The following is a 26,085-nucleotide window of genomic DNA, read 5'->3' on the forward strand; positions in this document are numbered from 1 at the left end:
CCTTCACTTCTTACAAAATATGCAACACACATTTACAGGAGAGAGACCAGAAGGGCAATACTGATCACCAAAACCTTCTCGAGGGGACTTTTGCTTTTTAAACTTCCTACAGTGAATGCACCTGACTAGTCTCGTACCAATCCAATGGCCCTCGGTCGCAGCCGAAGAAGACTCACAGTCTGGGGTGGAAGGCACAGCCACATCAGGGGTCACAGGGCGGGGCCGAGTGCCTGGACAGGGTGTGCACGGGTCCCCGGGGGACTGGAGAGCTGTGTGTACACGGCCCGGGAAGGGACTCTGCCTGCCGGGCACCCAGCGGCTCCCAACCAGGGCTCCCTCGAGGGAACACCCTGGAAGGGCGCCTAGGAAGCGAGGTCGGCCGGGAGCTCTGTGTGAACCACACCTGAGCTTTAACACGCACGCACATGCACACGCACACGCACGCACACACGCCACACTTGCCGTGCACACACGTGCACACACACCACACGCACGCACACAGAGACCAAGGCCGCGGAGTGAGTGGTGTGGTTTGAAGCGGGGGGCCAAGGCCCTCGATTTGGAACTCAAGCTGAGTTTTCATCCTGGCTTGGCCTGTTATCATCTGGATGGTTTCAGATGAGCCATTCACCTCTTCAGCCTCAGGCTCCACACCCGTGCAAGTGGGTGTCATTACCAACACTGCAGGGTCGGAGGGTTCAGCGGGAGGCGAGAGAAGTCAGTGCCCACGAAGCCCAATAACAACGGCAGAAATAAGTCATCAAGTGCTTACACAGCGCTCACGCGGGCTAAATTCTGCACTGAGCAACTTGCAAATGCCAACTCATTTAACTCCTCACCCCCTTCGGGATACACCCGTTATTATGCGGTTTCACTCAAGGGTAGACTGAGGCATAGAGCGGGGCAGTGCCCTGCCCGTGTCCCAGCTCCTAGCCAGGACTCCCCGCCGCTCAATCGACGTGCGGTGAGAAGCGTGACGGGGCAGCCTGTCCCCGTCCACACTTGTGCCTTTGTCCCATGTTCCATCCCGCGGTGGTGACCTCCCTCCACCTCCGCCGGCCCCTGAACAATGCTTCTCCACTGCCATCTGGTGGCATCCCAGGGGCATGACACCTCCCGCCTGCCCTCCTCCCACCTTGGGGGCCTCAGATCAAGGTGAAGCGGACGGAAACCACTCCCACTCATTCGGACAACTCAGGCGGCCGCCAGGATCACTGGTGTCGTGACTCTGAGCCCCACTGGTACTCATTCGTTCAAAATCTTCATTGAACGTGTCACAGAACCTCATGGAGCCTCTACCACAGAGCCGAACACTGCTCTCGGCTAATGGCCGGGCCCAAGAGGCCCACGCAAGACGAACACAGCATGTTCACCGAGTTCTAGCACCTTACAGAACGTACGCCTGACCGCTATACCAGTTGGCAGGCTGACCGGAATGGCCCAGTATGGGCAAGGGTAGGAATGGCGACAGGAGCAAACTCCCAGAGAAAGTCGGGGGGGGGGGGGGGGGTGGCTAAGCGGGGACACCCCAACCACTCCGAGACACAGGCAGCAAGGGTGAGTTCCGGAGGGGTTAAGACACTTGGTGGTGGCCAGACAGAGACGCTGACTATTCCCATCGGAGAGGCCGGGGTGGGCGTGCCGGAAGTGGGCCGGGAGGAAGACGAGGATCATCTCACAGAATGGGAAGCTCGTGAAACAGATTTCCAGGTGGTCACACATTTGGAAAGTGATCCGTCTGCCTGGCCGTGTGCTCGCCCCCCCCTCCCTCCCCCCCCCCCCCCCCGAACACTCAGCTGCTTCCGCGGAGGTGCCTGTCTGATCGGGCTCTGGGCTTTTTTGCTCCAGTACTTGAGGAGAAGGGCCTACTGTGCCCTTGCCGGGGGGCGTGCACTGGGTGTCCGGCGGGTCCTGGTGGCTGGCGGTCCTTCCAGCTTCCACCTCCTTGCAGGTTTCTCTCCATTACTGACCAGCGTGGTCCAACTCCGGCAGTGCCTGTGTGGTCTCCTTTCGGTTGTTTGCCTTCGTGGGCTCTCACACTCTGCTTATGCCTGGAGGGTGACGTCTTCTTAGTGACTTGACCCCTTCTCATTATGTAATGTCCCTCTTTGCCCGTGGCAATTTTCATTGCTCTCAAGTCCACTTTACTGGGTACTTACAGAGCCACCCACGCTTTTTTATTAACATCAGAATGATTTACCCTTTTTAGCCGTTTACCTTTAACCTACATACAGCGTTATATCAAAGTGATTTCCTCATACGCTGCGTACTAGTTGGGTCATTAAAGAAAACCTATTCTGCCAATCTTGGTCTAATCTGTTTTGACCATCTATCTCTAACGTAATTATTACATGCAATGTATACTGTCTGGATTCCGATCTGCTATTTTACTGTTTTCTGTTTGCTCCCTTTGCTTTTTGTTCCTGTTTTCCATTTCCTACCTTTCTGCGGGTCACTTCAGTGTTTTATAATAACCCGTTTTTGCTTTATCTATAGTATTTTTCACTATACCTCTTTGTATAGTTTTAGTAGTGTTTGCTCTAGGGATCGCAATGCACATACTTAACTTATCACAGTCCATGAGGATCGATATTTTGCATTTTTTCAAGAGGAACGTACAGACCTTATGACCATGGAAGTGCCTTTGCCCTCCCCACCCTTTATAATATAGTTGTCTTAAATGTAACCTCTACATACTTTGAGAATCACATCAGACAATATTATGTATACTGTTTGCTTTCAGCTGTCAAACAATTTTAAAAATAGAGAATGCTCATTATTTCCCTAGTTACTCTGTCATTCTCTCGTCCCTCCTGGTGTTCCAAATTTCCTTATTATTCTCTTTCTGTTTGAAGAACTTCCTTTAGCGAGTTTTTTTTTTTTAACTTTTTAATGTATATTTATTTTGAGAGAGAGAAAGAGACAGAGGGCAAACAGAGGAAAGGCAGAGAGAGAGGGAGACCCAGAATCTGAAGCAGGCTCCAGGCTCTGAGCTGTCAGCACAGAGCCCGATGCGGGGCTCAAACCCACGAACGGTGAGATCATGACTTGAGCCGAAGTCGGACGCTTAACCAACTGAACCACCCAGGCGCCCCTAGAAATTATTTTAAGGCAGGTTTTCTGGTGAAAAATTCTCTTAGTTTTCCTTGACCTAAGAATATTTCGCCTTCATTCTGAAGGGTATTTCCGCTGGATATAGAGTGTGGTTTGACAATTGTTTTCTTTCAACACTTGAAAATGTGCTACTTCCTTCTGGCCTCCATGTTTCTGATGCGAAGTATACTGTCATTCAAACTGTTGTTCCGTTATCAGTCATGCATGGTTTCTATTTTCCATATATATTTTTGTCTTGTGAAAATGTGTAAAAGGAAGCCTCATTTAGAATGGAGTCGGGTGGCCCCAGGGGAGCTCTCAGCCCTACCACTCCTGGTCAATTGCAGACCCAACAGGAACTGAAGCACCTTGCTGGGGGGGGGGGGGGGGGGGGTTCCACTGTAGCTACTACTTGCCCAGCCCATCAGGAGGAAGGAAGGTTTCCTCCTCTCCCAGCAACAGTTCCAGCCAATGAGAGACTCCACAGCCCAACCAATGAGAGACAATTACAGCCCAGCCAATGAGAGATTGCCAGGGGTCAGCCAATGAAAAGCACTACACTTCCAGCTCCCATTTTCCTCCAATGGACTTTCTGTTTACAACAGCCCTCCTACCCCCTTTCCTCTGTAAGAGAGCGTCGTCCTCTGCTTTGTTCTCTCACTGTGCCTTTTGCCGCGTTAATTCTATTATGTGCCCCGCGGAACCTCATAGGCAGATGAAAAGATCCGTCTGTGCATCTCGCGCCTCCCTGCAGCCCTCAGACAGGGTGGGCATCTCCCCAGGACCCCACCCCAGCCCTCGCGTGAAGCATCCAGTGGGGAGGGGTGCAGCTTCCTTCACGGTACTCATCTGGGGCAGGGCAGGTGTACCCAAAGGGGCTCCATCCTGCAGGCCCTTCCAGATCCTCTGGCTAAAGAAACCAGGTTTTTCTTGAGCGAGCTTTCTCTTTCCCCTCTCTCTCTTTCCCTCCCTTTGAGTTTGGTCTGCAGTTGCAGATTGCTGTAGCACCCAGGCCAGGGCAGGTCAGCTGGAGGACACTCACTGCTGAGTTGCGCTTTGAGTCTTGAGGCTCTCAACCAATCACCTTTTTCCTACCTTTCAGAGTCTTCTGATTGTTGTTTTACACATTTTGCCCAACGTTTTTGGTTGTCATTAGCAGAAGGAATAGGGTGGAATGGGCTTACTCCATCTTTTCTAGAATCATCAGTGATCCTTAACAACTTTTTTTTAATGTTTATTTATTTTTGAGAGAGAGAGAAAGAGAGACAAAGCATGATCAGGGAGGGGCAGAGAGAGAGGGAGACAGATTCCGAAGCAGGCTCCAGGCTCTGAGCTGTCCGCACAGAGCCTGATGCAGGGCTCGAACCCATGGACCATGAGATCATGACCTGAGCTGAAGTCAGCTGCTTAACTGACTGAGCCACCCAGGCGTCCCCATCAATGATACTTTTAAAAAGATCTCCTGGAGATGGGCCCTTGAATCAGCATACAATGTGCATTTGATACAGTTTTTTAAATGTCTGGAGGGACAAAGGACCAGTACAGTGAAAAGGTGCCTAGGACCAAGTGCAGGCAGGGCTTGAGACTTTGCTGTGGATCTTCCCATGCCAGGAGGTGGTCTCTTCCGGTGTTCCCCCCAGAGTGCCCCACTTTGCAGGGGCTGCTCCCTACAGTCGACGTTCCCGTCAGGCGACGTTCCCGCCGGGGACCTGTCTCCTCGCCATCCAGGGAGGCCATGTGGCCCTGCGCCTGTAGTTCTGGGCTTTGGAATCACAGTACCTTGACTCTAATTCTGCCTCTACAACTCCCTAGCTATACGACTTTCTGTCTTGGAGATTCAGTTTCCAACTTGTAGACTAGGGGACAGTATGCAGAATCCACCACTCACACCTGGTCCAAGTCACCCCGATTCCCTGCTTCCACTCTGGATCCTTCAGTCTTTTCTCCACATGACAAATATTTTAATTTTTCTTAATGTTTATTTTTGAGAGAGACAGAGAGAGACTGAGTGTGAGCAGGGGAGGGGCAGAGAGAGAGGCAGGCACAGAGTCTGAAGCAGGCTCCAGGCTCCGAGCTGTCAGCACACAGCCTGACGCGGGACTCGAACCCACGAATCAGGAGATCATGACCTGAGCCGAAGTCGGATGCTTAACCGACTGAGCCACCCAGGCGCCCCCCCGCGACAAATAGTTTAAAGTGAAAGCCACTTGATTTCACTCCTCCAAATAACTACTTCCCCGATCCCAACAACGGATGTGCAGGCTCTCTGTGATCCTGCCCCTGCCATACTCTCAACCTCATCTCCTAGTGTTCTCTGCCTGCTGTCCTCACCCCAGCAGCCCTGCTGTTCCTTGGTACCCCAGGCATGCTCCCACCCCAGGACCTCTGCATACACTCCTGCAAGGAACAGTCTTTCCCCCAGATGGAGGCAGCATCGTGTGGCAGTAGGGGAGAGACACTGCATGGCCTGGGTTTCAGTCCTGACTCTGCCACTTGCTAGGTGTGTGGCCTTAGGCAAATTACTTTTTCTGTTTTGGTTTCATCATATGTAAACTTGTCATAAAAATAGTATCGCCTGTTGTCATGAAAATTCAGACTACATGTGTAAATTCTCTAGAATGCTTGGCAAATACTTAGAACTGAATGTGATGTAGAGACAGAAACATGTTTATAAGGATACTCAGTACGAAATTATATACATCGTTTACTCCCCTAGTCCTTTGGTTCTTCACTCAAACTTCAGGGGGCACCCCGACTGCCCCGTTGAATTCCCCAAGTCCCTTATCCCTGTCACCTGCTTTTTCTTACAGCGTCCTTGTATATTGTATACTTATTTCCCTGTTGTCTGTTTCTCTCTGTACGAGAGCTCCGTGGAAACAAAGATAGTGTCTATTTTGTTCACGTCTGTCCTCACTCCCGGAACGGTGCTGTCACTGGGGAAGGGGCTCATTGTATACTTATCAGTTGACTTGGTGAAGGAATAGAAATGCCTCCTCGAAGCACATTTCAAGAATCGATGGGGCGGCACATTAAGCGCTCAGCGCAGTGCCTGGCACACACAAGGACTATTAGCTATTTTTCAATGTTTTTCAATAAACGTGAACTCCTTTCATTGGCATTGTACCTGGCAAGGGCTGAAGGGGAAAGGTAAGCCATACGACGCTTTCGTGCCCCAAAGGAGAAAGTGGGAGGCTCTCTCAGGGACGCAGACCCGAGCAGGAGCCTTGACACCAGGGGAAGGAAGGACTCGACAGGACACGCCTAGGCCTCAGCAAAGGAATCGTGCTGGGTGACAGACACAGCTACTGGAACTCGAGGCAGCAATTTGTCACGGCTCTTTATTTTTTCAACAGCCCTCGCAGCTCTGAGACTTAGGAGGGACTTAGCTTATCCCCTTTTTCCGAGGGAGCTGAGTGCAGAGCGGTGAAGTCACGTGTGAACACGAGCCCACGCCTTCCTCTCTCCTCCGGGGCCTTCCCGCTCGGCCACGGGACCTAATCACCAGGACCTAAGCTCTTTACGCTAACGGTGTTTTCTATTCAGATCAACTGAAAAGAAAATTCATTTATCAGTTAACGTTACGTAAATATTTCTTACCCCTATCTTGTAATGAACATCTCGCGTTTGTGAAACAGGGACTTTCAGGATCCAGCAATGGGACACACGCAGACACGACTTCCTGGAGTCGGCTCCGGGTCTGGGAATGTTTGTGACTGTTACAACCTACAATGATGAGGTAAAGCATTCTTTGGTGTTTTGTCACTAAAAGTTCCCATTTGCGAAAAACTCTTATGCCACGTATCCCCACAAACTTGAAACGCGTCCGCATAGGCACTCATCAACCAGAGCTTACAATTTGTCATGTGTACAGCCCCGAAGAGAGGCGCTGCACAAAGACGTGGCAAGTGCCCGCCTCCGGGGAGCCTGTAGTCTGGCTGAAGAGCAGAGACCTTAACGCAAAACATTTTAAAATAGTAGAAATGCTAGGCCTCGTGCGCATCATCTTGAGGTCTGCTGGTCGTGCTGGGAAGATGGGACCCCCAGGGCCGAGGCATCCCTGTGGTTTTGTCAGGAGCACAGCCTCACCCACGCAGGAGGGCCACAGAGGCGCCCCCGCCCTCCTCCCTGGCAGGCACTTTCTTTAGTTACGTGGCAGCCTCTGGTCTGTTTGGTCCCCTTGGGGTTAACGGGAGTAGAAAAGGCACCATGGTCGAGTGGGAAGGATGTGAATTTTGGAGTCAGAGCCAAGTTCAAGTAGAGACCGTCAAGCTGAATCTTCAGCGGGTTGACTGCTCCAGTCCTGTCTTGTCGTCTGTGCGTTGGATGTAACGGAGACCTCCAGTCCCCACCACACCAGCTCAAGACACTCTGACTTGCTTGGTCCACGAATTCAAACGCAGTTGCAAGAACTACTTCCCTTTGGACGTGGAGCTGCCCTGGGATGTGCTCGTGGTGGAGCAAAGCCTCACAGAGCAGAACAGGCATTTCCTCTGCGGGGGGGAGAGGACAGAAAGCTCCTGTTCTCATTACACTGGATGGTTGCCTGGTCCCAGCGCAGGAGATATTTTGACATCCCTGCTCCTGTGGAGACTCCACTCCAGCTGAACTGTTGGTACACTTGACCCTGGCCTGGTACAGCACCTTCTCCTGGCGCGCCCGGCACCGGCCTAATGGTGGTTCTGCCAGGGTCACTTTCCTGACTGCTGTCTGCACAGCTACCTCCTCTCCCTACCCTTATGCTGAGACCCAACTCTTCTTGGTCCTTTTATGAACTATCTGGGAATGTCTCTATGGCTTATTAAGTGCGGAATTGAAATTTTAGTTGAGCTAAAAACTGTCACAGAAATCCCAATTACTGTTTCTAAGACAGAGAAGATTCATTCTTCAAAAGCATAGTTGCCTGAAACAATACCCCCTTCTAAATTTTTCAAATTGTATTTATTTTGAGAGAGACAGTGTGAGTGGGGAGGGGCAGAGAGAGGGAGAGAGAGAATCCCAAGCAGGCTCCACACTGTCAGCACAGAGCCCAACTTGGGGCTTGAACCCACGAACCACAAGGTCATGACCTGAGCAGAAACTGAGAGTCGGTGACTTAACTGACCGAGCCACCCAGGCATCCCCTGAAACAATACGTCCTTCTAGAAGGGATGAAAAATATTTCCATTCATTCTGCATTCGACAAATATTTATCATGGTCCTAATACATACCCCGCCCTCTTCTTGGCCTAAAAGAGACCAACTTCTCACCCCATAGGCCTGATTTTCAAGAAAACTCTATTCGAAGGAAGAAGAAACAGCCCTAGTTTCAACATTTCTTACAAGATCCCCTTTTAAGGTCCTTATCAGCACCTTCACAAAGCTTCTGACCATTGTTACCTGATCAGTGTGTCTAGGAGCACAGGGCACTCTAAGTTGCCCCCCTTGGTCGTCTCCCCGTTCCTACGGCGTGTGATTGACAGCCCAAGGGAATAACACGGCTGGTAGGGCAGGCAGTAACAACATCTGTGTCCCATACAAACACATGCATTTTGTATCCCATTGTCCATCATTTCCCTAACAGTCGGTGATGTTGAGCATCTTTTCATGCGCTTTTTGGACTTTTTTTCTTTTAGCACTTTGAGATTATCAATCCACTGCCTTCTGGTCTCCAAAGTTTCTGATGAGAACTCTGCTGATAATCTTTTTTTTTTTTTTTTTTTTTTTTTTTTTTTTTTTTTAAGTCTGCTGATAATCTTATTGAAGATCCCTTCAATGACCATTATGCAGATCCCTGATCTTGGGAGGACAAGGTCATTCGGCCACCCTGGCTTCCTTCCACACGCTACGTGCAAGCTGTTCTAGCAACACACGCACAGCTGCCTGCCATGTGGCTGGGCTACAGATGCGGATGAGGGCGCGCACGGGGATGGGATGGGTAGCTACTACTGTGCTAAGAGCTGACACTGACCAAAATTAACCACAGTCCACCACCCAAGGCTTCCCCTGGAAGCTGAAATCTTTCCATAGACTCCATAGTTCCAAAATAGTTACATCAGGCAGATTCCAACAGTGTGATTGTTGTCTAGATGGCAAGACAGACTCCTGGTGCTGCCTACTCCACCATCTTCCCACAATCCTCTTCTGGTTCAAAATATTTTGAAATTTCTTTTAGGATTTCTTCCTTGCCCCATGTGTTAATTTAAAATGTGCTTAATCTCTAAATGTGTGTTTTATTTCTGAATATTTTGACATCTTCCAACTATCTTTGTTACTGATTTCTTTTTTTTTAATTTTTTTTCAACGTTTATTTATTTTTTGGGACAGAGAGAGACAGAGCATGAACGGGGGAGGGGCAGAGAGAGAGGGAGACACAGAATCGGAAACAGGCTCCAGGCTCTGAGCCATCAGCCCAGAGCCTGACGCGGGGCTCGAACTCACGGACCGCGAGATCGTGACCTGGCTGAAGTCGGACGCTTAACCGACTGCGCCACCCAGGCGCCCCTCTTTGTTACTGATTTCTACTTTAACTCCATTGTGTTTTGAGGGTAGACTTTGTATGGTTTCTATTACCATTATTATTTATTGAAATGTAGTTGATGATCTCTACTATTTTAAATGGATTCAGGTGTGTTTTGTGGCCCAGAATGTGGGCTGTCTTGGTGAGTGTGGCCTTGAGAATTTGCATATTCTGCAGTTGGTGGATGAAGTCGGCTACAGACATCCGCTAGGTGCCGTTGACTGATGGTGCTGTTGAGTTCAGCGATGTCCTTCCTGACCTGCTGCTGGATCTGCCTGCTCCTGACAGAGGGGTGGGTGTCAGAGCCTCCCGACTACGGGCGGGTTCTCCTCTTCCTCCTGCAGTCCTGTCGGTTTTTGTCTTGCGTAGCTGGGCGCTGTGTTGTTAGGTGCTCACCCTTTAAGGATTGTTTTGTCTTCTTGGATAATTGACCTCTTTGTCATTATGTAAAGCTCTGTTATGTAATTATCCCCGATAGCCTTCCTTGATCTGAAGTCTGCTGTATCCAAATAGGAGTACTCCAGCTTTTTTGTAAGGTTAGCTTAAAGTTAGCATATACATCTTTCTCCATCCCTTAACTTTTTTAAAACGTTATTTATTTTGAGAGAGAGAGACAGAGAGACAGAGAGAACAAGTGGGGAAGGGGCGGAGAGAGATGGAGAGAGAATCCCAAGCAGGCTCCACACCATCGCCACACAGCCGGATATGGGACTCAAACTCACAAACCATGAGATCAAGACCTGAGCTGAAACCAAGAGTCGGACACTTAACTGACTGAGCCACCCAGGTGCCCCCTCCATCCTGTAACTTTTAATCTACATGTGTCTTTATATTTAAAGCAGGTTTCTTATACACAACATACAGCTTTGGTTTTGATCCACTCTGACAATCCCTGTCTTTGAATTAGTACATGTAGACCACTGACATTCAAAGTGATTACTGGTATCACTGGATGAACGTCCACCGTGTTTGTTCCCATTTCCTATTCACTGCCCTGTTCTTTGTTCCTATTTTTGTCTCCCACTTTTTCTATCTTTTGTGGGTTTTATTTGAGAGAAAGAGAGAGAAAACACAGGGCAGAAGGACAGAGGGGGAGAGAGAGAATCTCAAGCAGGCTCCTCGCTCAGCATAGAGACCTCCATGGGGCTCAATCCCAGGACCCTGGGATCATGACCTGAGCTGAAATCAAGAGTCAGATGCTCAAGTGACTGAACTACCCAGGAGCTCCAATCTTTCATGACTTTGAGTATTTTATGTGATTTCATTTTGTCTCTTTTCTTAGCATATCAATTATACTTTTTGAGCTTTTTTTTTTTTAATGGCTGCCCTAGAATTTGCAATATATATTTGCAACCAACACAAGTCCACTTTCAAGTACCACCACACCTCTTCATGGGGGGTGCACATGCCTTAGAGTAATCAAGCATTCCGGATTCCTCCCTCCTGTCCCTTTCCGTCATGCCGTCCTCCATTTCACTTACACGTGAACTATAACCAAATGCATTGTTGTCATTATTTGAACAAACTAGTATCTATTAGATCAGTTAAGGAAAATAAGTTTTTACTTTACCTTAACTCAGCCCTTCTCTGATCTCTTCCTTTATGGAGATCTGAGTTTCTGAACCGTATCATTTTCCTTCTTCTTTGAGAACTTACCAGTTCTTGCAAGGTAGGTCTAGCAATGACAAACTCCCTCAGATTTTCTTTGAGGAAATCTTTATTTCTACTTCACTGTTGAAAGGGAATTGTGCAGGATACAGAATTCTAGGCTGGTGGGTTTCTTCGCTCAATGCGTTAAATATTTCATTCCATGCTTTTCTTGCTTGTGTGGTTTCTGGAGACGGCGGATGTAACTCTTACCTTTGCTCCTTTACAGTGAAGGTGTTTTTCTCCTCTGGCTTCAAGATGTTTTTATCACTGATATCGGCAGTTTTATGATATGCCTGGGTGTAGGGTCTTTCTCTGGTTTGGTTTGTTTGGCATTGATCCTGTTTGGTATTCTCCGAGTTTTCTGGCTCTGGGGCTTGGTGTCCGACACTCACCAGGGGGAAATTCTGTCATTATTGTTTCAGGGATTTCTTCCATTTCCTCCTCTTTCTTCTCCTTCCAGTATGGCCATTACGTGAATGTTACACCTTTAACAATCGTCCCACAGTGCTGGGATATTATGTTCCATTTTTTTTTTCAGTCTTTTTTTCTCTTTGCTTTTTCAGTTTTAGAAATTCCCATGGACATATCCTTATGCTGGGAGATTCTTTCCTCAGCCGTGTCCAGTCTAATAAGGCCATCAAAAGCATCCTTACTTTCTGTTACAGCATCTAAAAAGTTTCTTAGAACTTCCACCTCTCTGCTTACATTACCCTTTTGTTCTTGGCATACTGCCTGCTCCCTCCGTGAGAGCCCTTTGCATATTAACCACAGTTTTTCCAAATGCCTGGTGTCTACTCATTCCAGTATCCCTGAAATGTCTGAGTCTGGTTCAGATGCCTGCTCTGTCTCTTCAAACTATGTTTTTTGCCATCTAGTAGTAGTCCTTGAAATTTGTGGTTGATGAAAACTGGACATCATGTACCAGGTAAAAGGAACCCAGTACTGGTGCCCACGGTTTCTGCTCTGGTAAGTTGTGATTCTTTGTATTTACTGGTCTCTCTAGTGTTGGGGGCAGTGGTTTACCCTGTGACCTCAATTCTCTGACAGATCTAAAAAGAACTGCTTTCCTTTTTGTTCATCTTTTTACTTAATAGGACAGAGTGGCAACTTCCAAGCTCCTTGATGACAGACTAGAAGTCCTATACCTGTTCTTATAAAATGGCAAACAATGTAGAAATTAGCTAAACAGTAAATCAAATTTGCCCAACAAAAATAACCAACTAACAGGTCGGTGTGTATTCTTCTAAGAATACAGTCTTCTTCTAAGCTTCTGGAAACATACATACATGCGTTTTGCAAATGCTCTTTTTAAAAAATATATTGTCAAATTGGCTTACATACAACACCCAGTGCTCATCCCAACAAGTGCCCTCCTCCGTGCCCATCACCCACTTTCCCCCTTCCCCTTCCCTCACCCACCATCGACCCTCAGTTTGTTCTCTGTAGTTAAGAGTCTCTTATGGTTTGCTTCCCACCCTCTCTGTTTGTAACTATGTTTTCCCCTTCCCTTCCCCCATGGTCTTCTGTTAAGTTTCTCAGGATCCACATATGAGTGAAAACATATGGTATCTGTCTTTCTCTGACTTATTTCACTGAGCATAATATCCTCCAGTTCCATCCACGTTGCCGCAAATGGCAGGATTCCATTCTTTCTCATTGCCAAGTAGTATTCCATTGTATATATAAACCACATCTTCTTTTTTTTTAAATTTTTTTTTCAACGTTTATTTATTTTTGGGACAGAGAGAGACAGAGCATGAACGGGGGAGGGGCAGAGAGAGAGGGAGACACAGAATTGGAAACAGGCTCCAGGCTCTGAGCCATCAGCCCAGAGCCTGACGCGGGGCTCGAACTCACGGACCGCGAGATTGTGACCTGGCTGAAGTCGGACGCCTAACCGACTGCGCCACCCAGGCGCCCCAAACCACATCTTCTTTATCCATTTGTCAGTTTATGTACATTTATGCTCCTTCCATAATTTGGCTATTGTTGAAAGTGCTGCTATAAACATTGGGGTACAAGTGCCCCTCTGCATCAGCACTCCTATATCCTTGGGTAAATTCCTAGCAGTACTATTGCTGGGTCATAGGGTAGTTCTATTTTTAATTTTTTGAGGAACCTCCACACTGTTTTCCAGAGTGGCTGCACCAGTTTGCATTCCTACCAACAGTACAAGAAGGTTCCCATTTCTCCATGTCCTCGCCCGCATCTATAGTCTCCTGATTCGTTCATTTTAGTCACTCTGACCAGTGTGAGGTGGTATCTCAGTGTGGCTTTGACTTGTATTTCCCTGATGATGAGTGACGTTGAGCATTGTTTCATGTGTCTGTTGGCCATCTGGATGTCTTCTCTGGAAAGGTGTCTATTCATGTCTTCTGCCCATTTCTTCACTGGATTATTTGTTTTTCGGGTGTGGAGTTTGGTGAGTTCTTTATGGATTTTGGATACTAGTCCGATATGTCATTTGCAAATATCTTTTCCCATTCCATCGGCTGCCTTTTAGTTTTGTTGATTGTTTCCTTTGCAGTGCAGCTTTTTATCTTCATGAGGTCCCAATAGTTCACTTTTGCTTTTAATTTCCTTGCCTTTGGAGATGTGTCGAATAAGAAATTGCTGTGGCTGAGGTCAGAGAGGTTGTTGCCTATTTTCTTCTCTGGGGTTTTGATGGTTTCCTGTCTCACATTCAGGTCTTTCATCCATTTTGAGTTTATTTCTGTGTACGTTGTAAGAAAGTGGTCAAGTTTCATTCTCCTACATGTTGCTGTCCTGTTCTCCCAGTACCATTTGCTAAAGAGCCTTTTCTCCATTGGATACTCTTGCCTGTTTTGTCAAAGATTAGTTGGCCATACATTTGTGGGTCCATTGCTGGGTTCTCATATTCTATTCCGTTGGTCTATGTGTCTTTGTGCCAATACCATACTGTCTTGATGATTACAGCTTACAAATGCTTTTTTAATTAATTTACTGATTTTGACAGAGAAAGAGTGAGATAGAGTGCGAGTCGGGGAGGGGCAGAGAGAGAGGGAGACAGGGAATCTCAGGCAGGCTCCGTGCTGTCAGCACAGAGCCTGATGCGGGGCTTTAACCAACGAACCGTGAGATCATAACCTGAGCCAAAATCAAGAGTTGGACACTTAACTGACTGAGCCACCCAGGGGCCCCTACAAATGATTTTTTAAATAAAAAATACGATCCTATACAGACTGCTCCACCACAGGATATCATGGACACCTTTAGTACAGGTATGGGTATAGTACTCTCTTTTTTGGCCATGTAATATGCCTTTATTTGGCTTTGTCTGAATTTAATCAATCCCCTACTAAAAAGTATTAAAGTAATTTTAAGAAAGCAAGGTTACCATTGCAAATAACACCACACTGAATATCCTTTTACATATAATTTTTTCCACTTGTTCATTTCCATAGAATAAGTTTCCATAGGTAAAACCACTGAGTTGATGGTTATATACATTTTAAGTTTTAATACATATTGCTGACCTGCTCTACAAAATGGCTGTTCAACTTACATTCCCAAATCAGTGTTTAGAGACACTATTTCTCAATACTATCCCCGGATACTTTTATTTAAATCTTTGACAATCGGATAGCGAATAAGGGATATCTTACTGTGTGTTTGTGTGTGTTGTTTTTCCCAACAAGGCTAAATAATTTTCACATTCATCAGCCACTTCATTTCTTCTTTAGGAATAGCACAATTTTTACATGATAGAGGGGAGATTTATTTTTAAGAAGGGAAAGTAGAGAATAATAAACTTAAACTATGGATATCCTCAATCCTAGGTGTTATTGTCCAAGTTATATGGCCCACAAGGAACATTCTATTTTACTTCACATTCACCTGGCGAACACATCATTTGCTTGGAATCTAACTCTACAAGGCTTGTGTCATTTGGAGGGAGTAAGCTGGTGAGTACATGCCTCCCGTGTCCGTGCTGATGAATAGGGCGTCAGTGCTACTCGGGCGTGACGCTGGTATGCAGAACCATCACTCCCGACTGGCTAGAGCCTTATGAAAGTCCTGGGACCACATCTCAGTGCAGCAACCACAGAAGGGGCTGCACCGCTTGGAAGGGGTTCAAAGGAGAGCCACGGTGTTGATTAAAGGGCTTGAAAAACAAGAACTGTGAGGGACGGTTAAAAGAACTGTGATCATTCAGGCCTGAAAACAAGCGAAGCCTGGACGGTAAATTAACAACGCAATTGCAATAAACACAACTCTTACATGGCAGATGGTGACTGGTTATTTTCTAAAGGTGCTGAGTGCAGATGAAGAGAATCTGTAGGTTAGCATCAGAAATTAAGCTTCACGTAAAGAAAAATTTCCTGAAAGTCATCAAATTCCCTCGGCACCAAAGGCGTTTGCCTAATGGTAAATCTGACGTTCAGGAGGGTGTGAGTACTCTCTCTGGGTCGTGGGTCACCATCTAATGCGTTAATATCACCAAGAAAGACTACTGAGTACGGCAGGGGATTGAGAGCCAGCGAGAGACTAGAAAGAAGCGGGGCCTGCTCTAGAAGGGGCAGGGGGGGGGGGGGTGGAGAGAGCTAGGAGAGGAGTCGGGGAGACAGAAGGCAGACGTGGAGGGGAGCTGTTTTAAGCATGTTTCTTCCTTGTCACTGTTTGTACAGCGGATTCACTTAGAGATCCGAGTTGGACAACACGACCTTGAGGCAGCCGCTGCTCAAGCGAAGGACAAAGTTAATGAAGTTAGCTTCAAGCTGGAACGTCTAATTGAGCAAATTGAGCAAATAGTCAAAGAACAAAACTATCAAAGGGTCAGTCTGCCCATTCGACTTACTCTCTCTCTTCCTGCCAGGAATGCAGCTCTGGAGACAAAGCCCCCAAACTGCAGGGAGAACAGACTGCCTGCTCCCCGTCTCTCTCTCCGAGCTAGCACGGTGGGGACACTCAGGGTGAAGGGCAAGAGTGAGCTGTCACTACCTTTTCACTGTCTGCTGGACGGTGAGCTCCTCTAGGAAGGGGGACTGCGGCCCATCCGCTCTTGGGGTGGGAGCCGACAGAGCGAATAAATAAATGCTCCCCAACACCCCCCACGTACATGGAGAGGCGTGGTGTGCCTGCTCTGCAAATGACAGTTCTGTTCTTGTGACGCTGTGTGTTTCCGGGTCCCTGTGCTCAGTGGACTCTGCTCACACGTGGGGCCAGATCTGCCCCCTGCTCACCTTGTGTCGTCTCCAGACACCAGTTTCCTTGCCTGGAAAATAAGAGGAGGACAGGCGTGCTTGACAGAGTGCCCAGCTTAACGTGAAGCAAGGACGCGGATGATGAAAACCTGTCACTTTGCTCAATGCTGGGAAATAAATGTAAAAGATAATGGATCAAATAGCAGACACTCTACATCAAAATACAAAAACATGCTTTATAAGGTTGATTCTTAGTCCTTGTGTTAAGCCAACAACATGCCCCAGCTTAATCAGATACTGCACTCTGGTATGAGATACTAACTGGGAAATATTAAACATCTTCAAAACATATAGCACCTTCCCCTCAAATTCATACATTAAATGCTTTAAGAAACTAAACCTGCCTATTTCTCTTCTACATAGGACCGTGAAGAAAATTTTCGAATGACCAGCGAAGATACAAATAGCAATGTGTTATGGTGGGCTTTTGCACAAACATTAATCTTCATCGCAATTGGAATTTTCCAAATGAAACACCTTAAAGACTTCTTTATAGCTAAGAAACTTGTTTAAGATGTTAACAAAGAAAACTACTTGCTAACTTGCATAATGTTTGGTTAATAAATCAATATGTATTCATAACCGAGTATTGCCTTTATGATTTCAAAGATTATCAGATTGAAATTCATGTTACAGCATTGTATGGGGCGCCTGGGTGGCGCAGTCGGTTAAGCGTCCGACTTCAGCCAGGTCACGATCTCGCGGTCTGTGGGTTCGAGCCCCGCGTCGGGCTCTGGGCTGATGGCTCAGAGCCTGGAGCCTGTTTTCGATTCTGTGTCTCCCTCTCTCTCTGCCCCTCCCCCGTTCATGCTCTGTCTCTCTCTGTCCCAAAAATCAGTAAACGTTGAAAAAAAAAAATGGGGTTTTTTTGAAAGGTAAAATTAACCCATGACATATATTTAACCCAAAACATCAAAAATATTACCATTTTAATATGTAAACAGTACAAAATTATTGAGGTAGTTCACGTTTCTTTTTTTTTAATTTATTTTAATTTTTTAAACATTTATTTCTTTTAAGGGAGGCAGAGACAGAGTGTGAGCAGGGGAGGGACAGAGAGAGGAGACACAGAATCTGAAGCAGGTTCCAGGCTCTGAGCTGTCAGCACAGAACCCGATGGGGGGCTTGAACTCACCGACCACGAGATCGCCACCTGAACTGAAGCTGGACGCTCAGCCACCGGCACCCCATGTTCCTTTTTTGAAATGAACTCTTGGCGACCCAAGTGTATTTTACACTCAAAGCACGTCCCAATCTGGACCACTCACTTTCAGGGGCTCAATGGTCACATGACATTCATAGCTACAGTGCTGGACAAGGGAGTCCATCCTTCCCCGATTACTGCATTCCACTCCGAAAGCCACCCTGAGCCTCTGCTTTTTTCTAGTTCCCTGAAAGATGGCAACTTCCCTCCACACAAGCAAATGGCCCAGAGTTCTCTGAACCGAGTTCTCGTCCCTGGTCTCCAGTCGGCCCACCTCCACACGTGGAAGGAAGCTCTGCTCTTCCGAGCCGTGGAGGAGATGCGGCATCATCCGGGGAGTTCAACCGTGATACAGAACTATTTTCTTTAGCTTTTAACTCTGAAATAATCATAAGCTCACCGGAAGCTGCAAAAATAGCACAAGGAGCCCCTTCCCCCAGCTGCACCAGCTATGCTCTTTCAAAAGGAATAACCTGCCCCAGGAGGGCAGCAGCGGCCGCGACGCCAACCCCACCAAATGGTCCCACCCTGGGCCCCGGCCGCAGTCACATCCCGTCCTGGTTTACTCGGTCCGCCTGTGGCCCCGCACCTCCGTCTGCCCAGGACCCCTGGTCCCTCTGGTCAGCCCGGTGGCCCTAACCCGCCCACCCTCCGCCCCCGGCCCCCTTCCCGCACCAGGCAGGGTGCCGCGTGCGCACACGGTCTCCCAGCCATCACTGCCGTTCCCGCCGGTCCCGCTCCCCTCCCCTCCCCGCCTTGGCCTCCCCTGCCCGCGCTCTGCGCCTGCGCCTTCCCGGCACGCCCATGTGGGCGCCAACCGGGGACACCAGCACCGTCTCCGGGCCTGGACTAGGACACACGGCTCCACAGAAGACTTGGCAAGGAGTGTAGTGATGGAATGAGGGAGGCCAGGCCCCGGTGTGCACGTTCCTCCTCTCCACGTCCAGCCAAGACAGCCTGCGAGGAGAAGAATCTATCTAACCCCACCTCCCTCCCTTCCCCGGGTTGGTATGTTCCAGCACGGGTTTTGGCGGGAGCGACACCGCTCTCTGGTGCGCAGGCGCCGGGTTACAAGTTCGCGTTTGCGCAGGTGCAGAGTCGCCACCCTCTGCCCGCGGCGGGAGGCGGCGTGTGGGCCTTTTGCGGGCCTGGGCTTCTGCGCGGCGGCGGCGCGGACGCCGTGTCCGACATGGCCAGCTGGGTGTTCTGTAATCGCTGCTTCCAGCCGCCGCACCGGACGTCGTGCTTCAGCCTGACCAACTGCGGCCACGTGTACTGCGACGTCTGCCTGGACAAAGGTGAGGCGGGCGGGCCCTGGGGTCGGGCAGTACCGGGCGGCGGGGCGGGGCCGAGGGCGCCGGGTTCCTTCCCGAACCTCGGGTGCAGAGTCAGCAGGACGTCCTGCTGGGTGGGCGGCCGGAGGGATGGTGGAAAACGTGCTGGCCGAGATCGCAAGTGTCAGCCCCAGGAGTATGGTTCTCCCTGCCCTTTCGGAAGGCGGGTTAAACTAGGCCCTGTGTCCAGGATGCCTTTAAACACCAGCGCAGGGCCCCAGAAGGCGCGTCCTCACCTGGCATCAAGCGAGGGTGGAGCCAGAGCCTGCGGGGCAGGGGGCGGGAAGGTGAGAGACAGCCCGGACGCTTGGGAGCTCCCAGGCGGAGGTGACGCCGAGTGCAGAGATCCTAGGGTAGAAGGAAGTGTGGACGGGCTGGAGGAGCCGAGGGTGCTGGTGAAGTCGGCTGAAGCATGCTGCAGGGGATCCCCCCTGTTCTCCGGGCAGTAGGAAACCACTGGTTTTAAGCAGGGTGGTGATGTGATCAGAGGTATCTTTCTTTTTATGAGATTTTTTTAAGTTTATCTATTTTGAGATGGAAAGCAAGCGGGGCAGGGGCAGAGGGGACAGGGAGAGAGGGAGAGAGAGAATCCCAAGCAGGCTCCGTGCTGTCTGCACAGAGCCAATTGATCGTGACCTGAGCCGACTTCAAGGGTCCGACACTCAACCAACTGAACTACCCAGGTGTCTCTTTCTATGAAAATTTTAAGTTGAAGACAAAGAGTGGCGCCTGGGTGGTTCAGTCGGTTGAGCGTCCGACTTTGGCTCAGGTCATGATCTCGCAGTCTGTGGGTTCAAGCCCCGCATCGGGCTCTGTGCTGACAGCTCGGAGCCTGGAGCCCGCTTCGGATTCAGTGTCTCCCTCGTTCTCTGCCCCTCCCCCACTCGCTCTGTCTCTCTCTCAAAAATAAATTTAAAAATTTTAAAAATTAAAAAATAAATAAACATTAAAAAAAGAGAGAAGAAATCACAAAGAAAAAGATAGATTTGACCTAAAAGAAAAAAAAAATGTGAAACCTCTGTATGCCCTACATGCCAAAAACTACACAAAGTTAAAGGGCAAATTGCACACTCATGAAAATAACTATCTTATTAATGACCAAGTTAATTGTCTCCCTATGTAAAGAGCTCAATATAAATGATTAAGAAAAATATCGTCCCAGTAAAAAAGTTAGCCAGGAATATAAACTGATAATTCACAAGAGAGAAAGACAAATAGGGGTGCCTGGGTGGCTCAGTCGGTTGACCGTCCGACTTCGGCTCAGGTCATGATCTCGTGGTTTGTGGGTTCAAGCCCCGCGTCAGGCTCTGTGCTGACAGCTCAGAGCCTGGAGCCCGCTTCCGATTCTGTGTCTCCCTCGCTCTCTGTTTCTCCTCCACTCGCGTGTTTTCTCTCTGTCTCTCAAAAATAAATAAACATTAAAAATATTTAAATTGAAGTACAAAGAAAAAGTCACGAATGCAAAGCACAAGACTTTTTACAGGGTGAATTTACCTGTGAAACCAGCTCCCAGATTGAGAGAACATCACCACCCTCTCAGAAGCCACATCAGAGAGAACCACTAACCCGATGTCTATCTTGTGGACCGCCTTGGGTGTATATCTGCAGTGGGGTTGCTGAGTCTCACGCGTGTGTTTGAAAAGTCTCCGGCAGCTGGGTGAAAAGGTAGTTTGGTGGGAGACAGGAACTGGGCAAGAGGCTGTGCGGTTGAGCGATGATGGGGCCGTGGGCCTAGAGAGATGCAGCACAGTGGAGTCTGGGGAGCGGCCTGGCCTCTGACTGGAGGATTGGGGGTTGGGTTAGCAGCACCGAGCACAGAGAGAAAACAGCACCTCCCAGGGTGAGGTTCAGGGGCCCCCGTTGGACGCTGAGATTCCGGTGAGAGCCATCCGAGGCGGGGAGACTGGGAGGGATTGAGTATTTGGGGCTCGGGGTCAGGGCAGCCAGGAACACGTCGGGGAATTAGCATGTATGTAGTCATCGAAGATACTGGAGTGAGGAGAGTGTGGAGGGCAGAGGGAACCAGGGCATGGTATCACCTGGGAGGAGCGTTTCTTGAAGACGATGGGTGGAGGTAGGAGGAGGCTGTGGAAGAAAAGAAAGCAGAGTATTTGGGACCTGGCGTCCCAGGGCAGAGTGGAACCTCCCCCTGGATTTAGTGGCGTGGGTGAACTTGGGTGAAAACAGCGGAGACCAGTGCATGCTCTCAGCCTTGGGGGACTGGTTCAGGCAGGGCGATTCCCAGCGGACCTCTAGCTCTTGAAGCCTAAGGCCAAAGCACATTCCAGTAGCCCTAGGTCATGCCTCCAAAAAGCCACAGGTGCTGGGACATAGAACAAAACAAAAAAGACAGCAGAAAGGCTTGAGGGCTCTGGGTGGAGCACTGACCATAACTTCCCAGCTGTTTGGTGACCGTTACTCGGAGATAAGCCCTCCTTAAGCTTTGGTGCATATCCTCCCAGACTCTTTCCTATGGATACAGGTTTTTAACACAAAAATGGGAGGTGCCTGAGTGGTTCAGTGGGTTATGCGTCAGACTTCGGCTTAGGTCATGATCTCGAGGCTTGCGAATTTGAGCCCCACATCGGGCTCTCTGCTGTCATCCTGGAGCCCGCTGCAGATTCTCTTCTCTGTCCCCCCACCTCTCAAAAATAAACATTAAAAAAATTTTTAATGGTATTGCGTGTATACCGTTTAGTTACCTGCATTTATGAACAGGACATGGATATTTTTTCATGTTCAACTAGGTCTGTATCATCCTTTTTAAGGTTGCACAGTATATCTTTTAGTTGCCATACCAAGACCTATTTAACTGATTCCCTGGTAAAAGCCGTGTGTTTTTTCTAATGTTTTGCTGGTAAACAGCACTTGTTCACTTGTGTGGTTTTCTCCTTTGCGTGTGTGTAAGCGTGGAAGTGCCTCACTGGGCCGTGCCCGTCACAGCCGACACCTAGGACCAACCCGCCCAGAAGGCGTGGCTGCGCCACGTCCCCAGCACCGATGGCCTGGATTTTCTTTTCATACATTACTGGTGGTCTGTGCTTTGGCCAGCGGCCCTCATACCTTTTACTGGAGTGCTTAATGGGTTAGTGAGCTCTGTTTGCACATTAAGTATGAATGTCACTTTTCCTGTCCATTAGCTGCAGACAAGTTCCTCTCTGTGTCCGGTCTGTTGCTGCCCCCGCCCTCAACACAACTCGCAGAGCTTTCGGAGTCAGCTCTGTTAATCTTTGACTCCACGGCTTCAGGCTGCAGCGATGCTCAAGGGGAAGTTCGGTGCTCCAGAATCCGCAGTAGCGACGAGGGGCGGGAACGTACCGCCAGGCGTGGATGTTTTCAGGAGAGGGCGACTTGAACGTGTTTGTAGGGAGAGAGGAAGGGGGTAGCTCTGGAGGCCACTGGAAGGGAGCCCGCTCTTTCTGTACCAGGACCGTCGACCCACGTGCTGGGGGTGGGACGGGACAGAGGCAGAAGGCAGAGTGAGCTGGGTTGTTCTGTGGTGGGTTACTGGAGGGGAGGCAGGGGATTGAGGGAGGTCAGCACGCGGTCTGGGGCTGGCCCGAACACCCCCCCCCCACAGGGAGTTGGGGGGACACTCAAGAAAAATGGATGGGCGCCGGCAGTGTTGCAGGTTCATCCAGGTTGGAACCCACGTCTCTGAATCCACTGCCCAGTTAAGTGATTTTTTTGCCCGGTTCTTAGCTACACTGGACGAGAAGCGGGGGAGAAAGAGAACCCGGGTTTGGGCTGGGTGTGCTGCTTGCAAGGGTGAGGAGCGCGGTGCTGACTGGCCGGCTCCGGGCTCCGGGCCGCTCTGTGGGAAAGTGAGACTCTGACATGTGGGGTCGGGGCCGAGCCCGGGACGAGGGGCCCTGCTGCCGCCAGTGACGTGGGTACAGGCGTAGGAAGGAGTCTGAGTTTGCCCACGACAGCGGCCGCTCCGGGGGCCCAGGGCGTAGTCACGGGAGAAGGGGCCCCTGTGGGGGCAGGCCAGGAAGTGCTGGACTTAGCGCGGGCTTCCCAGTGAGGACGAGCGTGGCGGAAACCAGCATGCTGCGGCAGGTGCGGGGCACTGGGGGCCCCCGGACAGGAGCAGGTGAGTCAGCCGACGCCAGCAGGTGGGAGGTACGAGGCCTGCGTCCAGGCGCCGCCGTGCAGGTGGCAGGAGCTCGGCAAACGCAGAGTCCTTTCCCGGTGAGCGGTCCCTGGTGTCGCAGAGGTGAGGCTGCGGGAGCAGAGCAAAACTCGGACTTCATGTGTTGGGTGGGGTGCAAGGAGCTACTTTCATTTTGAGTACTGACCATTGTTAATTAAGATATCGCTGCAAAACCGAACTGTGAGAGAGTTCTGAGACACATTTAGCTTCAGTATTGTTGATCTTCACAGTCACCAATTTGGGGCAGTTCTACAAGGCAGGAAGAGGTGGCTCGTTCGCTGCATAAACGGTGTCCCAACTCTGGCCACGTGCAGTGTCATGATGGAGTGTGGAAGTGTGGATGCTACGTTGTGAAGAAAACTGTAATTTGAATCTGCATCTCCACGCGTTCAGAAGCAATACTCACTGTGATATAGTAAAGTTTGCTTTTCTTTTACAGGTAGAAAGGGCGAGTGCTTGATTTGTAAAGTGCCTTGTCGCACACTTTTACTTTCAGAACACGTAAGTTCAAATATGTATTATCTGAATGTTGATCGGTATTTTTTTAGAGTATTATGTTATTATTTTTTTTAACGTTTATTTACTTTTGAGACAGAGACAGAGCATGAACGGGGGAGGGTCAGAGAGAGGGAGACACAGAATCTGAAACAGGCTCCAGGCTCTGAGCTGTCAGCACAGAGCCCGATGCGGGGCTCGAACTCACGGACCGCGAGATCATGACCTGAGCCGAAGTCGACCGCTTAACCGACTAAGCCACCCAGGCGCCCCGATCAGTATTTTTTTTTTTTAATATTGAGATTCAACATTTAGTCATTTGGAGTGTCTGAAAAATTTTTTCGTTTTGCTAGGTTAATTAGAAGATCTTCCAGGATTTCTGAGTAAAGTACAATCAGGGTTTGGTTTTGAATGCCTCGGATAACCTTCTTTTGTAGACTGGCCCTGTTTGTAGTTTGCCGTGCTGTGTTCCGGGAGGAGAAGATGAGGTGAATAGGGTCTCCGGTACAGTACAGACCCCTGAAGAAGGCGACAGAGTCTGGCTTTCCCTGGGGCTCATACGTAATGAAGAGGGTTGGAGGAACGTCAGTTCAGAGTTGATGACTGTCACCGTAGGCTTGAAACAATGACTTTTGTTTTCTCTTGAAAATACATCAGTTTAACTTGTTTGGTTTAAACTTAGTTGTAAATAATTATTGTCTTTATACTTAGGTTCTAAGAGATGTGTGTGATCGGATGTTTTAATCTATAACAAAGTTGGGTTTTTTTCTGATTATAAATATAATACGATGTCACAAAAAACTGAAATGATACAGTAAATCATAATGGAGAAGTACAAGTCCCCCAAATCCCGTTTCCCACAGATGTCAACAAGTGGGAACATAGTTCCTGCTGTGTGTTACTGGGATTTATCTTCTTACATAATGGTGTCTGCTCAGTTGACTTTACACTTCTGGCACGCCCACCCTCTCCAAAAACACTGCATACTGTTTCAGTATTTTCCTATTGGCAAAACTATTTCAGCAGTTTCCTAGTGGGGGGTTTTAGTTTTTCACTGTTGCAGTCTTACAGCCAACATTTTTTTACCATGTCTCTGCATATCTGTAGGAATAGTTCTATAGCATAAATTCCTAGAAGTGGAAAAATAAGGTCAAAGATTTAAGTGTTTGGTAGAAAGTGCCTTATTTCCTTTAAGAAATGTTGCCTCAACGTGGTTTTGATATGTGTTTCCCTGATGCCAAGTGATGTTGAACATCTTTTCATGCGTCTGTTGGCCATCTGGATGTCTTCTTTGGAGAAGTGTCTGTTCGTGTCTTTGGCCCATTTCTTCAGTGGATTATTTGTTTCTCGGGTGTTGAGCTTGATAAGTTCTTTATAGATTTTGGATCCTAACCCTTTATCTGATATGTTGTTTGCAAATATCTTCTCCCATTCTGTCGGTTGCCTTTTAGTTTTGCTGATTGTTTCCTTCGCTGTGCAGAAGCTTTTTACCTTGATGAGGTCCCAGTAGTTCATTTTTGCTTCTGTTTCCCTTGCCTCCGGAGATGTGTTGAGTGAGAAGTTGCTGCAGCCGAGGTCAAAGAGGTTGTTGCCTGCTTTCTCCTCGAGGATTTTGATGGCCTCCTGTCTTACATTTAGGTCTCTCATCCATTTTGAGTTTATTTTTCTGTCTGGTGTAAGAAAGTGGTCCAGGTTCATTGCTCTGCATGTCGCGGTCCAGTTCTACCGGCACCATTTGCCAAAGACACTGTCTTTTTTTCCATTGGATAATTTTTTCTGCTCTGTCAAAGATAAGTTGGCCACACATTTGTGGGTCCAGTTCTGGGTTTTTTTAACATCGGTCAGAGTGGCTAAAACTAACAACTCAGGCAACAACAGATGTTGGTGAAGATGTGGAGAGAGAGGATCTCTTTTGCGCTGCCGGTGGGAATGCAAACCGGTGCAGCCGCTCTGGAAAACAGTATGGAGGTTCCTCAAAAATTTAAAAATAGAACTACCCTACGACCCAGCACTTGCACTACTAGGAATTTATCCAGAGGATGCAGGAGTGCTGGTTCATAGGGGCACATGTACCCCAATGTTTATAGCAACCCTTTCAACAATAGCCAAATTTTAGAAAGAGCCCAAATGTCCCTCGACGGATGAATAGATAAAGAAGATGTGCCTGAAATCTTTGTTGCACCATATGCTAACTAACTTGGATGTAAAATAAAAAAAATAAGTAAAAAAGAAAAAATATATTACATATATTGTATATGTGTATATACACATATACATATACATATATATACATATATACATATGTATATATGTGTGTATATATATATATAAAACAGAATACTACCTGGCAATGAGAAAGAATGAAATGAACTCTTGCCATTTGCAACAACGTGGATGGAACTAGAGAGTATTGTGCTAAGTGGAGTAAGTCA

The 26,085-nt window shown here is 48.5% G+C and overlaps 2 protein-coding genes across 4 annotated transcripts in view; both read left to right on the top strand.

Annotated features, from left to right (window-relative positions):
* The window catches only part of LOC121039616 (transmembrane emp24 domain-containing protein 11), a 40,276-nt gene extending 23,226 nt beyond the window's left edge, over window positions 1–17,050 (top strand). For both annotated transcript variants that reach the window (XM_040489840.1, XM_040489833.1), the window contains 4 exons: window positions 6,729–6,829; window positions 15,040–15,165; window positions 15,889–16,035; window positions 16,828–17,050. In XM_040489840.1, coding sequence (XP_040345774.1) covers window positions 6,729–6,829; window positions 15,040–15,165; window positions 15,889–16,035; window positions 16,828–16,977 — 524 coding nt within the window. In that variant the 3' untranslated portion in view covers window positions 16,978–17,050. The remainder of the gene's footprint in view (window positions 1–6,728; window positions 6,830–15,039; window positions 15,166–15,888; window positions 16,036–16,827) is intronic.
* A 1,725-nt stretch (window positions 17,051–18,775) lies between these two features.
* Window positions 18,776–26,085, top strand: part of RNF212 (ring finger protein 212) — a 37,547-nt gene continuing 30,237 nt past the window's right edge. For both annotated transcript variants that reach the window (XM_040489862.1, XM_040489871.1), the window contains exons 1-2: window positions 18,776–18,966; window positions 23,598–23,659. In XM_040489862.1, the coding sequence (XP_040345796.1) occupies window positions 18,858–18,966; window positions 23,598–23,659 (171 nt within the window). In that variant the 5' untranslated portion in view covers window positions 18,776–18,857. The remainder of the gene's footprint in view (window positions 18,967–23,597; window positions 23,660–26,085) is intronic.

This window comes from Herpailurus yagouaroundi, unplaced genomic scaffold (assembly GCF_014898765.1).
Source record: "Herpailurus yagouaroundi ecotype Mexico unplaced genomic scaffold, PumYag 28, whole genome shotgun sequence".
NCBI classification, from domain to species: domain Eukaryota; kingdom Metazoa; phylum Chordata; class Mammalia; order Carnivora; family Felidae; genus Herpailurus; species Herpailurus yagouaroundi.